The 20,033-nt window shown below is 37.0% G+C and overlaps 1 protein-coding gene across 1 annotated transcript in view; it reads left to right on the top strand.

The window, feature by feature from the left end:
- The first annotated feature begins 1,101 nt into the window (after positions 1 to 1,101).
- Positions 1,102 to 20,033, top strand: part of REC114 (REC114 meiotic recombination protein) — a 96,352-nt gene continuing 77,420 nt past the window's right edge. The window contains exon 1 of the mRNA XM_016124972.2: positions 1,102 to 1,260. Coding sequence (XP_015980458.2) covers positions 1,102 to 1,260 — 159 coding nt within the window. The remainder of the gene's footprint in view (positions 1,261 to 20,033) is intronic.

Raw genomic sequence — 20,033 nt, 5'->3', positions numbered from 1 at the left:
AGGTCAGGGAAGACTAGATACATGCCTTACCCATTTCTGTAAATCCTACGGTGACTAGGATAGGTACACATTGTAGATATGTAATCAGTACTGTGTAGAGTGAATGAATTACTGCCTTCCCAAACACCATCCTTACATTTAATACCTTTTGACATGTATAGTTTTTAAAAATGCTTGCATTATAACTTTTTGAATTTGATTAATATAATCTGTATGCATTGCTTCTGATTTGACACAGACTGGGTGAGTGCCTAAATTCTTTGCAAGTGGGGTGGGCACATGGAGAGATTGTGGAGTCCATAGTTCTCTGGCTGTGTAACCTTGGACAGACTGCTTCTACTCTCAGGAGGACCTTATTTTGCCTCCATCTACTCAATGGGGGAAATAGTCTGCTTTTTTATTTGGCACACGGTAATTGGGAGGACAAATAATATAACAGATTTATAAGTGCTTTGTCAACCATAAATCACCCAGACCTGTCATTTAGTTGGACCTGCTGTTCGACTGAGACACACCTATTATTGCTGGCAGCATTCCACCCATTTTCTTCTTTCTTTTGGACAGAACTTGACCATCTGGAGGCAGTATGTCTAGGGGGCTGCAGGATGATTGAGGAAGTAACCCTATTTCCTGAATAGCCAGTGGAATTAGGGCTGTGTTGTGGTTTGTTAGAGGTAGGCAGGGACATTGTCTTCTGAGAGGCTGCTGTGAGGAAGGAGCACACACTTGTCCAGGCAGCCCGGGAGAGCAGCCTAGTCCAGCGCGTAGGAGTTACAAGGAGTCAGCCAATTTTTGGAAATGTCTTAGAGCACTGGATGGTGGCATTGGCTGCCTAAAGTAAAGGAACAGCCCAAATGCTGCAGAGGCGAGACCACGACCCCACTTGAAGGTGGTAGTTACCACCTCCATTTTGTCCACCAAGAAAAGGTATGCCAGCACCAATGTGATGCCCACAACCCGAGAGCCCCCTACAGGAGTCTCTGGAGCCTGCCCATTGGCTTGCACCGAGGGGAGGGTGGGCCTTGGGTCACTGTGCTTTTTGATTGGTTAGCCGCGACGATTGGCAGGTGCCCACTGGCTGGGCGCGCCAGGAGGCCAGACATGGCGGAGGGCGGAAAAGAGCAAGCGGCCCTTGGGCTTCCAGGCGGAGACGCGGCACAGTGGCCTCTGCAGCGATATGGCCGCTTCATGCCGTCAGGCACGGGAGAGTCGCCTGGGCCTGGCCTGGAAGCTGGCACGGCCTCTTCCCCCACGTGGAAGGTGAGGCCTGAGGGCAGGAAAGGCCTCGAAGCACTCACCCCCGCAGGAAGGGAAAACTGCGGCTGTCGCCAGCTAGTCCCTGAATGCCAGGCGGACAGGAGGAGGGGACACCGAGGGACTGGCAGAAATGGTTAACCGATAGCTAATATAGGAGATACATAGATAGATAAGATGAAGTAAGATAAAATAAATAAGATGATTGAAACCCAGTATATTCTCAAGTAATTATGCAAGGGAGCAGTTAACATTCATATGTTCAATAGATATTTATAATGAGCATAAATTATGTCGTAGAATTTGTTAAGGAGACTGGAGATACATCAGTGAACAAGATATAAATGGTCCCATTTCTCGTTTATGTTTTCAGTCTGGTGGAGAATTAGTATTTATCCAAATGTAACTGTATAATTGTGTAAACCAGTTCCACATCCCTTAGGAAAGGTTAAATAGTCGGTAACCAAGTTGTCATGCTACAGGCAGTCAAGCATTCACACAGAGTCAATTTGAATCCTAACTTTGCCACTGAATTCTTGTGACCTTGGTGAAGTTAACATCCTCTCTGTACCTTATTTATCTTGAAATACAAGTAATAATAGTACCTATTTCAGAAGATTATGAGTATTGAATATGTTAATATATATATAAGTCACCTGAAACAGTACCTCGTATAAAATTATTTAAGGGTTTGCTGTTATTTTTTTTGTCTTGATGTTATGTTTTAATGTAACAGGTTGCTAGGCATTCAGTTCCCTTTGGCCTATTTTGACTACTGCATGTGGACTCTAGAGTTTTGGATTATGTATGTTGGTGTGGTTTGGGCAACAGTGGGTAAAAGTGCAAAAGAAACAACAGATATTCAAGGTAGAGGACACAACATGTGCAAAGGCCCGGCACCTGGAGAAACCACAGCATGGGTAATGTACAGAAAAAAAGAGTAGGGCTGGTGCTTAAGGAGAACATGGTGAATGATAGCATGCAATGAGGTTGTCTGGGGTAGTAGGCAGGTGCCTTATGAATATTATCCTAAAACCAATAGGAAGCTACTGAAAAGTTTAAAGTAGGAGCATCTTCATCTGTGAAATATCAGTCTGCCGAAGTGTGGAGATTAAATTGGAAGGAGATATGAGTAGATTCAGAAAAGATCACTTAGCGTGCTACTGCAGTGTGATAGGTAAGAGATGATAATGACTTAAGCTGAAGAGTTGGTGAAAGGGGATGATGGCAGTAGAGGTAGGAAACTGGACATATTAAAGCTATATTTTGGAGGCCAAAAGAGTAGGAGTTGGAGACTGATTGAATATGATTGGCGGGAGTAAAGGACTTCTGAGTTTCAAGCAGGAGCAGCTAGATAGGTGGTTTGGGTATGGGAAACATTAGAGGAAGAACAGAGAGGGAAAGATCTAAGACTTCAATTTTGGTTGTATTGAGTTTAAATATGTTTTTGAAGCATCCATATTGAGATGTTCCGTAGGTAGTTGGGTGTACTGGTCTAGTCTCAGAAGAAAGATCTGTTCTGGAGATATAAATGTGTTCTTGGCATGAATGTGTCATCAGCATAAAGGGGGTGTTTATAGTCACGAAATTATATGAGATTCCAGGACCAAGCCCGAAGGTAGCACCTGTAGGTCAGGTAGAGGGGACAAAGTCTGTAAAGAAGATTAACAAGGGACAGAGTTGGGAGGCACCCAGGAGAATGCAGGTCCATCAAAGCTACAGAAATATCTCAAAAGAGAGAGATTAACTGTTGAATGATGCTGCAAAGTGAAGAAAAATGATGACTAAGGCACGTCCATTAGATTTAGCAACATGAAGTGAAGGGGGTAGAAGCCAGATAGGGGTGGGCTGAAGAGTAAACTAATAGGTGAGAAAGTGAAGCCAATGTGCATAGACAATTCTTCTGAGAGACTTGGCTGTGGATGTGAGTAAAGAGGGAGTTTAATGAATTGTTCACCACATTCTAGAATATTAGAGCTAGTGACACTACTTAAACCTTGAAATCAGTATGCCTAGGACCATTAAGAAAGCATTAAATACCTAGTTGTGCTCTTGTGGAATGCTGTATCCTGGGAAATTATATAGGCTACAGATGCAAAATGAGGTTAATAAAGAGTTAAATTCAAATGTGACTGACCTAGAGGATCTTATTTAAAAAACTGGTAATGTTTGAGGACATTTAATTTTTGAGACTACCCAACAGATTCCTTGATACCTTTTCTTAACATCCTCTAAACGCTGTTTCCTAAGGCATCTGGGTTGGGTACATTGGCTCAGATGCAGGTGGTAACCTTTAGATTCTTATCCTGCAACCCAGAGGCTGTGGGCATTCAACCATGCTAAGGAGTTGATTGTTATTAGAATTTCCTCCCTTCTTTTTGCAGAGCTCTTCATAATTGCTTATACAGAACAGCACTTTTCAACAATTTTCAAATGTTTGGCATAAAGCCATGGCTACAGTGAAAAGAGATGAGGTTGGCTTTTGCAGTGCTTTTGAAAAGTGAACATTTGTACCTTCCTTTGAATCTGTGCCGAACTATCTTACCTGCTGTGATCAGTTTCAGCCTAGGTCTGTCATATTTTTTTGGCAAAATGAAAGAGAAAACAGGATTTGTTCTATTTTATGTGCACTGTGACTATTGTGCAATAGTAATAATAAAAGATGAGCCATCTAAAGAACTGCACTAAGTCCCATGTGAATTTCTTATTTTAAGAATTTATGCTGCCTGCAGTAAAAAAAAAATATTAGGTAAAGCATAAAAATATATTATTGTGGAGGATAGAGTCATTCTGGTCTTTTTTTGTCTAGGGAACTTTGAAGTTCAACTTTAATTGAACCTATTTTGAGTTTTTTCACTTTTTAAATTATGCAGAAAATCTGATCACCTAGTATTTTAGTTGTTTGATTACAGAGACTTTCATCACATGGCCATATGCTAAGGCAAAAATGTTGACTCAAGAAAAAAATGAATAGTACAAGATGTCTAAGACTTGAAGTCCTAGTTGAGAGGTAAGATCAAGTCTGAGACACAAATATTGTATATAGAATATCTAATATATATGTATATTTTTTATTTATTTGTCTGAATTGAATTATTCTTATTTAAAGTTACTATCTAGAGATAAATGAACTACAATTTGGAAGCAAATAAACTCTTGTAATACTGTGAAAAAAATAAAGTTTAGCACTATGCTACTCAGACTTCAGTGTATATAGAAATCATTTGGAGATTTTTTTAAAATGCAAATTCTGACTCAGCAGGGCTGGATTGGGGTATAAAATTCTGTAGTTCTTTCTAACAAGCTTCCAAGTGATGCTGATGCTGTTGATTCTAGGATCACACTCTGTGAGGTAAGAGTTTAAGACCTTAAATGGGTAGCCATGTAGTAAAACTAATAAAATTAATAAAATGAACAAGGTAAGGAAAACAGCTTCATAATGAATATGTAGATGTTTTATTAATAGGATTAATATTTAAACCATCTGTCATTTAAATAGAATAAGCAAATGAAATACAAACTTGAACTTGATTTTAATTCCTTACATCTGTTAGCCTAGCCCTTCTGAAAAAGATTATCATAATGACAGATTAGTCCATTTTATGTTCTTTATATCTGAACATCATTTAGTCTACTAATATGAGAATGATTTTGAAAGGTAATGTTAATTGCAGGTTGCTTTTAAGTTAAAGTTTTAACACATTTTTAAAATTCCAAATATTTCTTAGACATGCCCTAATTAATTGAACCTGAAAACTTATTTTTTCCTTTCAGTAGGAAAAAATCATTTTTTAATTTTTGTAGGAGGAACTTAAATTATTGCCCTACTTAGAAATTAGGAAATAGAATACAAAGTTTGTACTTGAACTTTTAAGTGTGAACTCAACATAAGATATACTTTGGGTCCTCTTAACTGGCCTTTTTTCCTTTTTATTCCTAGTGCTTACATATTTCCTAGCATATGATAGGTGCTCAGTAAATGTTTGAATTAAACAGTGACTTCACTGAACTTTCCTTATGAAATTTATATAACTTATGAAGTGATCCCCCTGATAAGTCTAGTACTTACCTGACACCATATATGTTTATTACATTATAATCGACTATATGTCCTGTGCTGTACTTTACATCCCTGTGAGTATTTTTATAATTAGCAATTTGTACTTTTTAATCCCTCCCAGTGGCAACCATCAATTTGCTCTCTGTATCTGTGAATTAGTTTTTATTTTGCTTGTTCATTTATTTTGTTTTTGTTTTTCTTAGATTCCACATGTAAGTGACATCATATGGTATTTGTCCTTCTCTGTCTTATTTCGCTTAGCATAATACACTCTTGGTTCATCCGCGTTGTTGGAAATGGTAAGATTTTGTTCTTTTTTGTGGCCAAGTAATATTCCATTGTATATATGTACCATATCATCTTTATCCAGTCTATTGATGGACAGTATGGGCTATTGTATGTGAAATGTCCTTTGTTTTCTCCCATTATAGCCTTTGTTTCAAAGTCTATTTTGTGTAATATAAGTATTGCTATCCTAGCTTTTTCTTTTTTTTCATTTCCAACTGCACGAAATATCTTTTCCCATCCCTTTACTTTCAGTTTGTGTGTCTTTTGCTCTGAAGTGGGTCTCTTGTAGACAACATACGCATGTGTCTTGTTTTCTTCTCCATTCAGCCATCCTATGTCTTTTGATTAGAGCATTTAATTTATATTTAAAGTAATTATTGATAGGAATGTCATTATTGCCATTTTATTATTGATAATTTTGATTTTTTTTTTTTTTACCTTCTTTAAAGTTCTTTTAACAATTCCTGTGATATTGGCTTGGTGATGATGAACTCCTTTTGCTTTTTCTAGTCTGGGAAGCTCATGATTCTAAATGATAGCCTTATTGAGTAGAGTAATCTTGATTGTAGGTCCTTGCTTTTTATTATATTTCTTGCAAATCCTTTCTGGCCTGCAGAGTTTCTGTTAAGAAATCAGCTGACAGTCTTATGGGTCCTCCCTTCTGTATAACTAACTGCTTTTTTCTTGCTACTCTTAAGACTCTTTCTTTGTCTTTAACCTTTGGTATTAATTATGCTATATCTTGGTGTAGGCCTCTTTGGGTTTATCTTATTTGGGACTCTGCGTAGCCTGGGCTTGTATGTTTATTTCCTTCACCGAATTAGGGAAGTTTTCAGTCATTTCTTGAAATAGGTTTTCAATTCCTTGCTCGCTCTCTTCTTCTGGTACCCCTGTAATGCAAATGTTGGTACACCTGATGTTGTCCCAGTGTTCTCTTAATCTGTCTTCATTTAAAAGTTTTTTTTTTTCTTTTTGGTCTTTTAATTGGATATTTTCTGCTACCTTGTCTTCCAGATTGCTGATTGAATCTTCTGATTCATCTAATCTGCTGTTGATTTTGTCTAATGTATTTTTCATTTCTGATTGGTTCTTTTTTTAATGGTTTATAGCTCTTTGTGTAAGTTCTTAGTGAGTTCATCTGCTCTTCCCCTAAGTTCGTTGAGCATCCTTATAACCAATGTTTTGAACTCTGTATCTCATAGGTTACTTGCCTCCATTTTGTTTAGTTCTTTTTCTAGAGTTTTACCCTCTTGTTTTATTTGGGAAATGTTTCTTTGTTTCCTCATTTTGGCTGCCTCCCTGTATGTGTTTCTGTGTATTTGGTGGATCTGCTGCATCTGCCAGTCTTGGCAGGGTGTCCTTATATAGGAGGTGTCCTGTTGGGCCCAGTGGTGCAGACTCCCTGTCACCTAAGCCGGGTGCTCCAGGGGTATCTGTTGTGTGGGTTCTGTGTGCCCTCTCGTTGTAGTTTATCCCTGATTGCTATTGATACATCAATGGATAGCACTGGCCCCCAGGATGACGAACCATGACTACAGAGGAAGAGCTCTTTAGTTGGGGCTGATCCCACAGAGTAGAATTTTCTGTAGTGGGGCCCTGGTGCCTACTGAATTCACCTTTTGGCTATTCTGTTTTGTGGAGTTAATTGGATGGTACTTTGGTGTGGTCTGAAGCCAGCCACTGGGTGTGTAGATTCTGAGGCCTCTTGGGAGGGGTTCTGGTGCAGGTCAAGGTCAGCTGCTGCCAGTGCCCAGCCTGGGGCCACCTGATAGGAGCTGCTGGTAGCTCAGCTGGTAGCTGCCTGTGCTGGACTTGGAGGTATCTGGGTGAGGCCATGTTATGAATTGAGGCCAATTTCCACTAGTGCTGAGGGCTGCGAGGAAGAGGTATAGGGCACACCAAAGCCAGCCACTGCTTGTTTGGGGTTTTCAGACCTTTGAAAGATTCTGGGAAAGTTTGTAACATGGGCTGAGGCCAGTGACTTGTAAAAAACAGCCGCTGAAAGAGGTTCAGGCTGGTGTGTGGGTTGGGTAGAGCAGGTTCTTGGAATCACCAGGATAGAGACTCAGATTTTGTGCCTGCCTGCACCTGCAGGCTGGGTGGTGGATGGTCTCAGTAAAGGAACAATGGCGCCTGCCAGCAGGTTAGTCTCATAGAGAACTGAAGCCAGACAATTCAGTTTCCCCCCTACATATCCATAACCTGGAGCTTAGAGCAAGTGAGTCCATCAGTGAGTTCATGCCTGGGCTCTTTAAGAGGAATGCCTGTGACTCTAACAGCCTTCCATCTCACCTGGAAGGTATCCTTGCTGATTTTCACAGTCAGATGTTTTGGGAACTCTTCTTCCTGGCACTGGCAGGTTGGGGAGCCCAGTATGAGACTGGGATCCTCTTGCTCCTCATGGAGGCCTCTGCAGCCAAGGTATCCCTCCTGATTCTTAACCACCACACATGGGTGTGGGACTAACCTGTCTTGTGTCTCTACCCCTCCTTCCAGTCTCGGTGTGACTTCTTTATATCCCTAGTTATAGCAGTTCTGTTCAGCTAGTTTGCAGATGGTTCTAGTTTAGTTGTAATTTTGATATGGTCATGGGATAAAGCGAGCACAGTATTTACCTACTCTGCCATCTTGACTGGAAGTCCAAAAGTTATTTTTAAAATTAGTAATATAGTAATTCTTTGCATGATAGGTAATTTTCAATTAGATGCCTGATGTTGTGAACTTTACCCTGTTGGGTGCAGGATATTTTTATACTTCTATGAATATACTTGCGCTTTTTCTGGGATAAGTTATCTGAAAACAGTTTGATCCCTTTAAGTCTTATTTTTAAGCTTTGTCAGGTGGGACCAGAGCAGCATTTGATCTCGAGCTCATTTTTTTCCCATTCCTAAGGCAAAACTCTTTTGAGTACTCTACCCAAAGCCCCTTAAATTATGAGGTTTTTCACTCTGCCTGCTGAGAACAGGCACTATTCCCTGTCACGTGTGAGCTCTTGGGATTGTTCCCTTAAGTCATTTTAAGTGGTTCTTTGCCCAGCCTCCGGTAGTTGCTCACACATATATATGCTGAAGATTTGAAGAATCTCTGCAGTTATCAGTTCTCTCTGTGTGCAGCTCTCTTCTCTCTGGTATTCTGAACTGCAATCTTTAGCCACACTGACCTTGCTGGACCCATAGTTCTATGTCCTCAACTCAGGAGCATCTTTGCCAGCGTCTGCCTGGGCTCCTCCTCCTCCTCCTCCTCCACTTCCTCCTCCACGTGCCCCACCCCCATCCTAGCACTTTAGCCTGAAAACTATCTCAAGAAGTAACCTGGGGCAATGGTAAGATTCAACTCCTTTGTTTCCTGTTATTTCTCAGGAATCATGTCCTTTATTACCTGATTCCTAGAGTCTTAAAACTTGTTTACTATCGTTTGTCCAATTTTTCAGTTGAGTCAGGAAGGAGGGTAAATTTGGTCTCTATTTATGTTGGCCAAAAGTGGAAGCCTTTAGGGGTCGTTCGATTCATTTCCACTGTCTTTTTCCACTTCAGTTAATAAGTTCAACAGAATTTATTAAGTATCTGCTGGGCACTTGGCATTTAGGCAGTGGAGAGGCTTTGGAAGTATCCTGGTGTTTTATCATAATCTTAAAATAGTGAGGCACTCAAGCACAGGATTGCAAAATAGGTAGGTCCTGATCATTAGAGCAGGGTTTCTCAAGGTGTTTTGGGCAGACTACTTTAAACAGAGTCTCTGGGGCTGCTTGTTAAAAATGCAAATTCATGGGTCCTGCACTACACCTACTGACTCAATCTCAGGGGTGACTCACTAGGTGTTGGATGTATGGCAATGCTCGAATTCTAAAAGAGGGCTGGGGAAGGGAACAATTGACAAAGTAATACTGATAGTATATAGCACTTTACAATTTAGAAAGTATTATTATAAACCTCTTCCCATTTAATTCTCACAACTCTTTAGATCTTATTACCACTTTAGAGACAAGAAGCTAAGGGCTACCTATGTTAAGTAACTTACTGAAGGTTTACATAGGAAGTGGAAGAGCTGATTCTAAAATTCAGGTGTTCCTCAAGCCAGTTCCCACTCTGCTGTACAGTGCTGCTTCTCTTATGATGATATAAGGGTATCATCAAGAGATAGTCTTTCATGCAGCTTGTTTTTTTGGATAAATTATTAGGTTATATTTTATATTAGAATTATGATGGGTTCTGAATGACAGAAAATGTAAAATAACAGTGGATTAAATAAGATGAAAGTTTATTCTCCACATAAAAGTATGGGGCTGGTATGACATTTCACAGTGTCAGGAACTGAGGATTCTTCTGATTTTATTCCTCTGCTGTCCGTGGCCATATTATAGTCACAGAATTGATGTTCTAGATGGTTTTGTGGAGGAAGGGATGAAGAAGTGGATGAAGGATACACACCTGCTTTCTCTTATGGAAGTTTCCCTTAAGTTGCCACATGATACTTCCTTCTATAGCACAGTGGCCAGAAATGAGACTTGTGGCCATCTTAGCTGCATGAACAGCTGGGCACAAGTAGTCTGTTTTCCATGAGCTCATGTGTACAGCTAAAAAATAGGGGTTCTATTACTGTATAAGAAGGAAAATGGAATTCGGAGACCAACTACAAGTCTGCCACACACTTTTCTCTTCTGAATTTGGAGACTGCTGAGAAATGAAGGCTTATTCCTGGGGTTCCTGGTTGGACCTCAAAAGACATTTTTTGATAACAATAGCAACAAACGAAAAACTGCTATTTAGTGTGTAATTATTATATGTTAATACCTAGAACAGTGCTTGGTAGATGTCCCAAAATATTTATTGAATGGGTAAATCAAGGCCAGTCGTGCTGCTAAGCATCTGATCTTGTATTATATCACTTAATTTTTCTGATGAATTTATAAGGTAGTTATTATTAATTTTATAGATGAAGAAATTAAGTATATTTCTAAGTTGCAAAGCTAGGATTTGATCTGACAACAGTAGTGTCTTTTATAAAATACTAGTTTATTTGTGTTGTTTATCAAGTATACTAAGATTGTATATTCTGGTCTCTTGAAGTTGTATGTTACATGACTGGTTTTGGCTGATGACATGTGAGCAGAACTGAAACTGACTTATGTCATGAGCAGAAGGTGTAAGAACAAGTGCATGATTTATGATCTTTCCCTTTGCTATGGTGCTGCAGATATCAGCTGCCCTGTCAGCATAGGTCTTGAGAATGATAGGCAGTGTTGAGACAGGTAGAGTGAGAATGAATCGGTAGCATGAATGAGAAATAAACCTTTGTGTTTGGGGATTGTTAATTTCTATAGAATACTCCAGCCTACACCTAACCGACATAAAATATTTTCTTATAATTGTGTCTGTTTAATTGAATTATATATCACATACATTGGATGTCTATATAGTGAAATATAGCAAAAACTTTTTTTCTAGCTTAGTGTTTGAAGGAGTCTAAAAAGTTGCAGTTTAAAATGAGGCCCAAGAGTATTAAAATTCATTCATGTTTAGAATTTATTCCCTGCCTACTATGTGCTACACACTATTCAGGGCTCTGTTTAGAGGTAATTAAGGCATCACCACTGGAAGAGCTAGTCAATTAAGCTCAAGTACCTGCTCATTTGGAATATAGGGTGCCATTCACCTCACAAATGACAACATGGCATTTGAGAAATAAATTTAAGTATTTCTTTTAACTCAGATTTAGAAATGCAGTTTGGATACTGGAACTATTATGAGCTTAAATGAACCTTGTTTGAATGAATAGAAGATAGTGTCTATGAAGATAGTAAAGATAAGTGTGAAAGTGGCAGAGGCTTAGAATAGATATGTCAGTGGGAGGTACCACTTTCTGGTATACTTGGTGATTTTTATAGGATTTATTAGTTTGAGAAATTTTTCAAATATTTTTAAAATATATTGGAGAAATGTCCTAAGGCTGTGTTTTATAGAAAGAGCAATAACCAGAGGGGCCTTGGTTGATATTTTCAAAGACATAAAGAACTTATTTCACTGTTCATAGGAGGTGTTTTGAGTAAATGTATTCTGCTTATGGCTACTAATCAAAATGATCAAGTTAATTCTAGTAGCTAGGTTTAAAAGGACTAGTTAATTTCATGACCAGTCTTATTTCTGTGTATCAAAGAAGGGGAATCACATCTCCTGCTTTGATACATGGAAATGACTTTTTAGGTTCTAAAGAAAAAATTGATTTTCCAGGTATATATTATTACTCTTTTTTTTTGGTCTGGTTGTTATACTCTTGTAATTTTGTTTGTTATTGTTACTGTTAACACTTTCCATTTCTGTGAAACATCAAAAATACTGACTTTTAGAGTTGGTAATGGGTATGTAGCAGAACCACTTTTGTTAGCATAATATACTCTACAAATTTGTTGAAATAATTTATGAGGTTCTTTAGCTATCAAAAGTAAGTGGGGAGGCAGCTGATAGCCTATTAGCTATTTTGCACATTTTTGCTATTTTGTAATGCATATCAACAGTTTGGGCCAATATATAGAACTGTCACACTTTCTCTGGGATCTTAAAAAGCACAAAAACTCCTTAATCAAGTACAAACGAGTTCTCAGTTAACGTCATTGAGAGGCTCTATGACTAAGCAAAATGACATATAACAAAACCAATTTTACCATAGATAATTTATATAAACAAGAGTTAAGTTCCTACAGTGTCTCTTCTATGTTATAATGAAATGATATTGAATGAAATGACATTATTTGAGGACCTGCTGGACATAATTTAATATGTCACACCTGAGGAATAATGTTATTTTAGCCTTTTATTTAGATATAGTTTACTTTAAAGTAAGTATAATTGAAATACTTTTCTATATTTTCATATATTTTAACTTTTTTTCTGTTAATTTTAAATTAGTTTTATAATACAGTCTTGTACAAGTACATGGATATAAAATATGAGAAGACTCTTTGATGATTTGATGATTTAACCAATAAACAAGCTGTGCAAAAAACCAGCTTGTGATTAGGCAGGCTCTGTATCTCAATGTGTGTTACTGTGTTGATGGCAAAATATCACAATAGACAGAAGTCAGGTTGATGTAAATCTTTTTCTTCCCAGTTTTATCAAGATATGATTAACATACAAACTGTATAAGTCTAATATGCACAAAATAATTCGATATAGGTATATATTGCAAAATGATTACGATAAGTATAACATCCATCATGTCACATAGTTACAGTTGTTTTCCTTGTTATGAGAACTTTTGAGATCTATCCCATCATCTTTCAAATATACAACAGAGTATTCTTACTCACAGTCATCATGGTGTACATTACATCCCAGCACTTGATCTTATAACCGGGAGTTTGTACCGTATGACCCTCTGCACTCATTTTGTGCTGCCGTTCCCTCTCCCTGCCTCTGTTCTCCACTAATCTTTTTTGTTTCTATGAGCTCAGTTTTTCTAGATTTCACATATGAGACCATCTAGGATTTGTCTTTTTCTTTCTAACTTATTTTACTTAATACCCTCAGATTTCATCTATGTTGTTACAAATGGCAGGATTTCCTTCTCTTTATGGCTAATATTTTTATATATGAATATCATTTATATATTATTTATTTATATATCGCATTTTCTATATCCATTCATCCGTTGGTGGACACTTAGGTTGTTTCCATGTCTTGGTTATTGTAAGTAGTGCTGCAGTGAACATGAGGGTACAGATATCTCTTTGAAACAGTGATTTTATTTCCTTAGGATATATACCCATAAGTGGAATTGCTGGATCATATGGTAGTTCTACTTTTAAATTTTTTTTTTAGGAACTTCTGCACTGTTTTCCATAGTGGCTGTATCACTTTTCATTCCATTCAACAGCATACGAGGGTTCCCTTTTCCCCACATCTTTGCCAGCACTTATTATTTCTTATCTTTTTGATAATACCCATTCTAACAGATGTGAATCGATGTCACATTGTAGTTTTGGTTTCTATTACACTGATGATTGAGCACCATATCATGTAACTATTGATCATTTAAACATCTTTTGTCTTTTTAGGTCCTTTGCCCATTTCAAAATTGGATTGCTTTTTGCTGTTGAGTTGTATGAGTTCCTTATATATTTTGGATATTAACCCCTTGTCAGATATGTGGCTTGCAAATATTTTCTCCCTTTCCATAGGTTTTTTTTTCTTTTCTTTTTGGATCATTATATAGATGTGACAAAGCTTATTAGTTTGAGGCAGTCCCATTTGATTTAATGTTTTCAGATCTTACATTTAAGTCTAACCCATTCTGAGTTAATTTTTGTGAGTGATGTAAGATATTCTTTTACATGTGAATATCCAGTTTTCACAGTACCATTTATCTCTTTAAATCTATTTATTTATTTATTTATCTATCTATCTATCTATCTATTTATTTATTTATTTTGGTGATGTCGATTAACAAAATCCAGTAAGATTCAGGTATACAATTTAACAGTAAGGCTTATATATATTCCTTTGTGTGATCCCCACCCATAGTTACATTTTCTTCTGTCACTACATATTTGACCCCTTTAACCCATCCACCTCTCTCCTCCCTCAATGGCCCCTACTATCTGGTAACCACTAGTCCATTGTTCATGTCCATGAGTCTCTGTTTGTCCTGTTCGTTTGTTACTTTTAGGTTTATATCTTACATATAAGTGATATCATCTGGTTTTCATCTTTTTCTGTCTAGGTTATATCACTTAGCGTGATTATTTTGAGATCCATCCATGTTGTTGCAAATGGCAGTATTTCATCTCTTCTTATGGCTGAGTAATATTCCATTCTATATGTGTACCACAGCTTCTTTATTCAATCATCGATCATAGGACTCTTAGGTAGCTTCCCTGCCCTGGCCACTGAATAATGCTGCTATGAACATTGGTGTGCAAATATCTTTTTGGATATGAGTTTTCAAGTCTTTAGGGTAAATACCCAGTAGAGGGATTGCTGGATCCATTCTTAGTCTTTTGAGAAACCTCCATGCTGTTTTCTATAGTGGCTGTACCAATTTGAAGTCCCACCAGCAATGTATGGTGGTTCCCTTTTCTCTGCATCCTCTTCAACATTTGTTATTGTCCTGTTGATTACAGCTATTCTAACAGGTGAGAGGTGGTATCTCATTGTGGTTTTGATTTGCATTTCCCCAATAGTGATGATGAGCATCTTTTCATATGTTTGTTGGCCATTTGTATGTCTTCTTGAGAGAAATATCTGGTCAGGTCCTCTGCCCATTTTTTTGATTTGGTTGTTTGTTTTTTTGTTGTTATTGAGTTGTATGAGTTCTTCATGTATTTTGGACATTAGGCCCTTATCGAAGGTGTTGTTTACAAATATATTTTCCCATTCAGATGGTTGTCTCTTTATCTTGTTGATAGTTTCTTTTACTGTACAGAAGCTTTTTATTTTGATGTAGTCCCATTCATTTATTTTTGCTTTTAATTCCCTTGCCTTCGAGGTCAAATTCATAAAATCCTCTTTAAGTCCAAGGCCCTTGAGTTTAGTTCCTATGTTTTCCTCTGTGCATTTTATTGTTTCAGGTCTTATATTCAGGTCTTTAATCCATTTTGAGTTAATTTTGGTGTGTGATGATAGTAGTCTAGTTTCATTCTTTGCAGGTGGCTTTCCAGTTTTCCCAGCACCATTTATTGAAGAGGCTTTCCTTTCTCCAATGTATGATTTTTGGCCTTTTTGTCAAAAATTTTTTGCCCATGTAAACATGGGTTTATTTCTGGGCTCTCAATTCTGTTCCACTGGTCTGTGTGTCTGTTTTTCTGTCAGTGCCGTGCCATTATGAGTATTGTCACATTGTAGTATAATTTGAAGTTGATCCAGCAATTCCACTTCTGGGTATATATCCTAAAGAAATAAAATCACTATTATCAAATTTTTTGGCCAGATAGCTTTGACAATTCAGGGTCTTTTGTGCTTCCATACAAATCTGATGGGGTTTTTTGTTCTGTTTCTTTAAGAAAAGCCAATAGGATTTTTATGGGGATTGCATTAAATCTGTATAATGCTTTAGGTAATAAGGTCATTTTAACTATGTTGATTCTTCCAGTCCGAGAACATGGAATATCTTTCCATTTCTTTGTATCTTCTTCAGTTTATTTTAATCAGGTCTTAGAGTTTTCATTATATAGGTCCTTCATATGTTTCATTAAATTTATTCCTAGATATTTTATTCTTTTTGTTGCAATTGCAAAAGGAATTATTTTTTCCACTTCTTTTTCTGACAATTTATTATTAGAGTGTAGGGACGCTATGGATTTTTGAAGATTGCTTTTGTATGCAGAAACTATATTGTATTTGCTTATTGTTTCTAGTAGTGTTCTTGTGGAGTCTTTAGGGTTTTCTGTATACAGAATCATGTCATCTGCAAATAGTGACAGTTTGATTTCTTCGTTTCTTATTTGGATGCCTTTTATATCTTTCTCTTGTCTGATTGCCCTCACTAGGACCTTCAATGTTATATCGAATAACAGTGGCGATAGTGGACAGCGTTTTCTTGTTCTTGATCTTAGAGGGAAGAATTTTAGCTTCTCACCATTAAGTATAATGTTGGCAGAGGGTTTGTCACATATGGCCTTTATTATGTTAAGGTACTTCTATACCAATTTTGTTAGGTGTTTTGATTGTAAATGTATGCTGTATCTTGTCAAAGGCCTTTTCCACATCTATTGGTATGATCATGTGATTCTTATTTTTTAATTTATTTATGTGATATATCACATTAATTGATACGCGTATGCTGAACCATCCCTGTGCCCGTAGGATGAAGTCCACCTTGATTGTGGTGTATAATCTTTTTAATATGTTGCTGTACTCGGTTTACTAGCATCTTATTTTGGGATTTTTGCATGTGTGTTCGTGAGAGATATTGGTCTGTAGTTTTCTTTTTTTGAGTTATCTTTACCAGGATTTGCTATCAGGATAAAATTGGTCTCATAAAATGAGTTAGGAAGTATTACCTCCTCTTCGATTTTTTGGAAGATTTTGAGGAGAGTAGGTATTAAATCTTCCTAGAATGTTTGGTAGTATTCACTGGTGAAACCATCTTGTCCTGGACTTTTACTTTTTGATAGGCTTTTAATGGTTGTTTCAATTTTCCTACTGCTGGTCGGTCTATTTATATTTTCCAGTTCTTGATTCAATCTAGGAAGGCTGGATCTTTCTAAGTACTTGTTCATGTCTTCTAGGTTATTTAATTAGGTGTTACCTACTTTTTCATAGTATTCTTGTATGATCCTTTGTATTTCTGCAGTGTCTGTCATAATTTCTCCTCTTTCATCCCTGACTTTGTTTATTTGTGTTCTTTCTCTTTTTTCATGAGTGAGTCTAGCCAGGAGTTTGTCAATTTTATTAATCTTCTCAAAGAACCAGCTCTTTGTTGCATTTATTTTCTTCTATTATTTTGTTTTGTTTTGTTTTCAATTTCATTTAATTTTGCTCTAATTTTGGTCATTTCTTTGCTTCATTTTAGGCTTCATTTTTTTCTTCCTTTTTTAGTTTTTAAAGATGAAACATTAGGTTGTTTGCGTTCATTCTTGTTTTCCAAGATAGGCATGTAATGATATCTTTCCTCTTATGACTGCTTTTGTCATGTCCCAAAAGTTTTGATATATTGTCTTATCATTATCTTTCATTTCTATGTATCTCTTGATCTCTTTTTATTTCTTCTCTGACCAAGTTATTCTTCAGTAACATGTTGTTTAATCTCTATGTATTTGTGGCTCTTCCTGATTTCTTTTTGCAGTTGATCTCTTCTTTCAAAGAATTATGATCAGAGAATATGGTTGGTATAATTTCAGTCCTCTTATATTTGTTGAGGCTATCTCTGTATCCCAGTATGTGGTTGATTCTTGAGAATGTTCCATGTGCACTAGAGAAGAATGTTTAAGCAGTTGTTTGGGAATGGAAGGCTCTGTAAATGTCAAGTATGTCTAGTAGGTCTAATGTGTCATTTAAGAATATTATTTCCTTATTGATTTTCTGTTTGGATGATCTGTCCATATCTGATAGTGGGGTATTTAGGTCCCCTACTACAGTAGTTGTTTTGGTCTGTTTCTAACTTTAGTTCTGTTAGTAATTGCTTTATGTATTTCATGGCTCCCTGATTGGGAGCATAGATATGTTATATCTTCTTGGTGCATGATTCCCTTTATCATTATGAAGTGTTCCTCAGTATTCTTCTTTACCTTTTTTTATTTTGAAGTGTATTTCGTCTGACATCAGTACTGCTACACCTGCTTTTCTCTGAATGCCATTTGCTTGAAATATCATTTTCTACCCTTTCACTTTGAGTCTATATTTGTCTTTGGAACTGAGATGTGTCTCCTGAAGGCAACATATGGTTGGGTTTTGTTTTCTGATCCAGTTTGCAACTCTGTCCCTTTTTATTGGTGAATTCGGTCCATTTACATTTAGGGTGAGTATTGAAATATAAGGTTTTCCTATAACCATTTTATGTTTTGCTTTATGGTAGCTTCGTGTTTCCATTGCTTCTTTGTCCTTGTATGTCTGGTTTGTTTTTTTGGTTGGGTTCTGTGAGTTTTCCTTCTGATCCTTCTTGTTTTATATTATATACCTCAGTTCTGAATCTTTAGTGTGTGGTTACCATTATGAATATATAGAGGATAGTTATATACATTTGTCCCTTTTCTTATGCACATGACTTATCTCCATTCCCCTTTGCAAATTTGGATCTTTGGTTCCTCCCCTTTTCAGTCATTGTTGTTCAATTTGTTCCTATGTATGGTGAATGTTCATTTCTATCTTGTTATAGCAAATCTCTTATCTTTCAAGCTTATTATGTCCTGTTCTTAGTAAGGATTGCAGTCCTCTGCTTCTGTTTGTCTATTAGTCACCTTACTTCTAATTATGTATTTTTTTTGTCATTTCATTTTAAGTGAGCTAATCCCTTTCAGTATTTCCTGTAATGCAGGCCCTTAATTTTTTGTATGTCTGGAAATTAATTCCCTTAATTTTTGTATGTCTGGAAAGGTCGTTATTTCTCCTTCATATCTAAAGGAGAGCTTAGCTGGATACATTATTCTTGGCTGGTAGTTCTTTTCATTTAGTAGTTTGAATATTTGATGCCACTCCTTTCATGCTTGTAAAATTTGTGCTGATAAGTCCAGTGATAATCTCATGGGTTTTCTCTTATGGTTACCGTCTTCTTTTCCATGGCTGTTCTGAGAATTTTTTTCTTTGTCATGGATTTTTGATAATTTTAATACAAAGTGTCTTGGAGAAGATCTTTCTGGATTGAGATAATTGGGTTTTCTGTTGACTTCTTGAATTCTAAGCTCCATCTCATTCCTTTAATTTGGGAACTTCTCATCAACTGTTTGTCAGAAAATGCTTTCTAATCTCTGCTCCTTTTCCTCCCTTTCAAGAGTGCCCATTGTTTCCTCTCCTGATGTCATCAGCTAGTTCTTGTATTTCTCTTTCATTATTTTTCATTCTTCAGTTTCTCTCTTCTTCCTTCTGATTTACTTCTAGATTTCTGTCTTTGATATCACTGATCCTTTCCTCCATTTGGTGGACTCTTTTTCCCAAGCTTGCTATTTCATTTTTCATCTCTTGCAGTGTGTTCTTCTGATGTCATCAGCTAGTTCTTGTATTTCTCTTTCATTATTTTTCATTCTTCAGTTTCTCTCTTCTTCCTTCTGATTTACTTCTAGATTTCTGTCTTTGATATCACTGATCCTTTCCTCCATTTGGTGGACTCTTTTCCCCAAGCTTGCTATTTCATTTTTCATCTCTTGCAGTGTGTTCTTCGTCTCCAGAAGTTCTATTTGGTTCTTTTCGAGGGTTTCAAGCTCCTTGCTAAAGAACTCATTCTGCTCATCTAGTTGTTTTTTCAGTTTCTGAAATTGTTGATATGAATTGTTTTGGATCTTACTGAGTTTTTTCAGAAGTACCATCCTGAATTCTGTCATTTAAGTCACATATTTCTATGTCTGTAAGCTTATTTTCTGGAGATTTTTCTCTTTCTTTCTGAGATGACTTGTCACTTTGTTCATGGTATTTAATAGACTATTTCTGTGGCTGGACATTAATGGAAATGTATTCTGCTTTTTTTTTTCTTTCCAGAAAGAAGATTTATTATATAAAAGTCTCTCTAACCTGTTATAAAGAAGGCATTTTTCTTTTGGCTTCCAGTAGGTGGTGTCTAAGCCTCTTGGATCCCTCAATAACTGTCTCTAAAATGGACAGGGACTGAGACTGAAGGTAGTGAGCATGATTAAATATCTATAAGGAAAAAAAAGGCATTATTGAGACTGCTGCAGACCGCATGATGGTCATAGCTCTCTCAGGCAGGGCTGTTCAGGGAACTTGCAGCACCTTCTCCCCTTCCCCTCCTACAGAGGCAGCTTCTTTGTTTCTCCCAGTCTATTACC

This window comes from Rousettus aegyptiacus, unplaced genomic scaffold, assembly GCF_014176215.1.
Source record: "Rousettus aegyptiacus isolate mRouAeg1 unplaced genomic scaffold, mRouAeg1.p scaffold_m13_p_3, whole genome shotgun sequence".
In the NCBI taxonomy this organism is placed as follows: domain Eukaryota; kingdom Metazoa; phylum Chordata; class Mammalia; order Chiroptera; family Pteropodidae; genus Rousettus; species Rousettus aegyptiacus.
The sequence above is the reverse complement of the archived record's forward strand: the minus strand, read 5'-3'. Positions and strand labels throughout refer to the sequence as shown.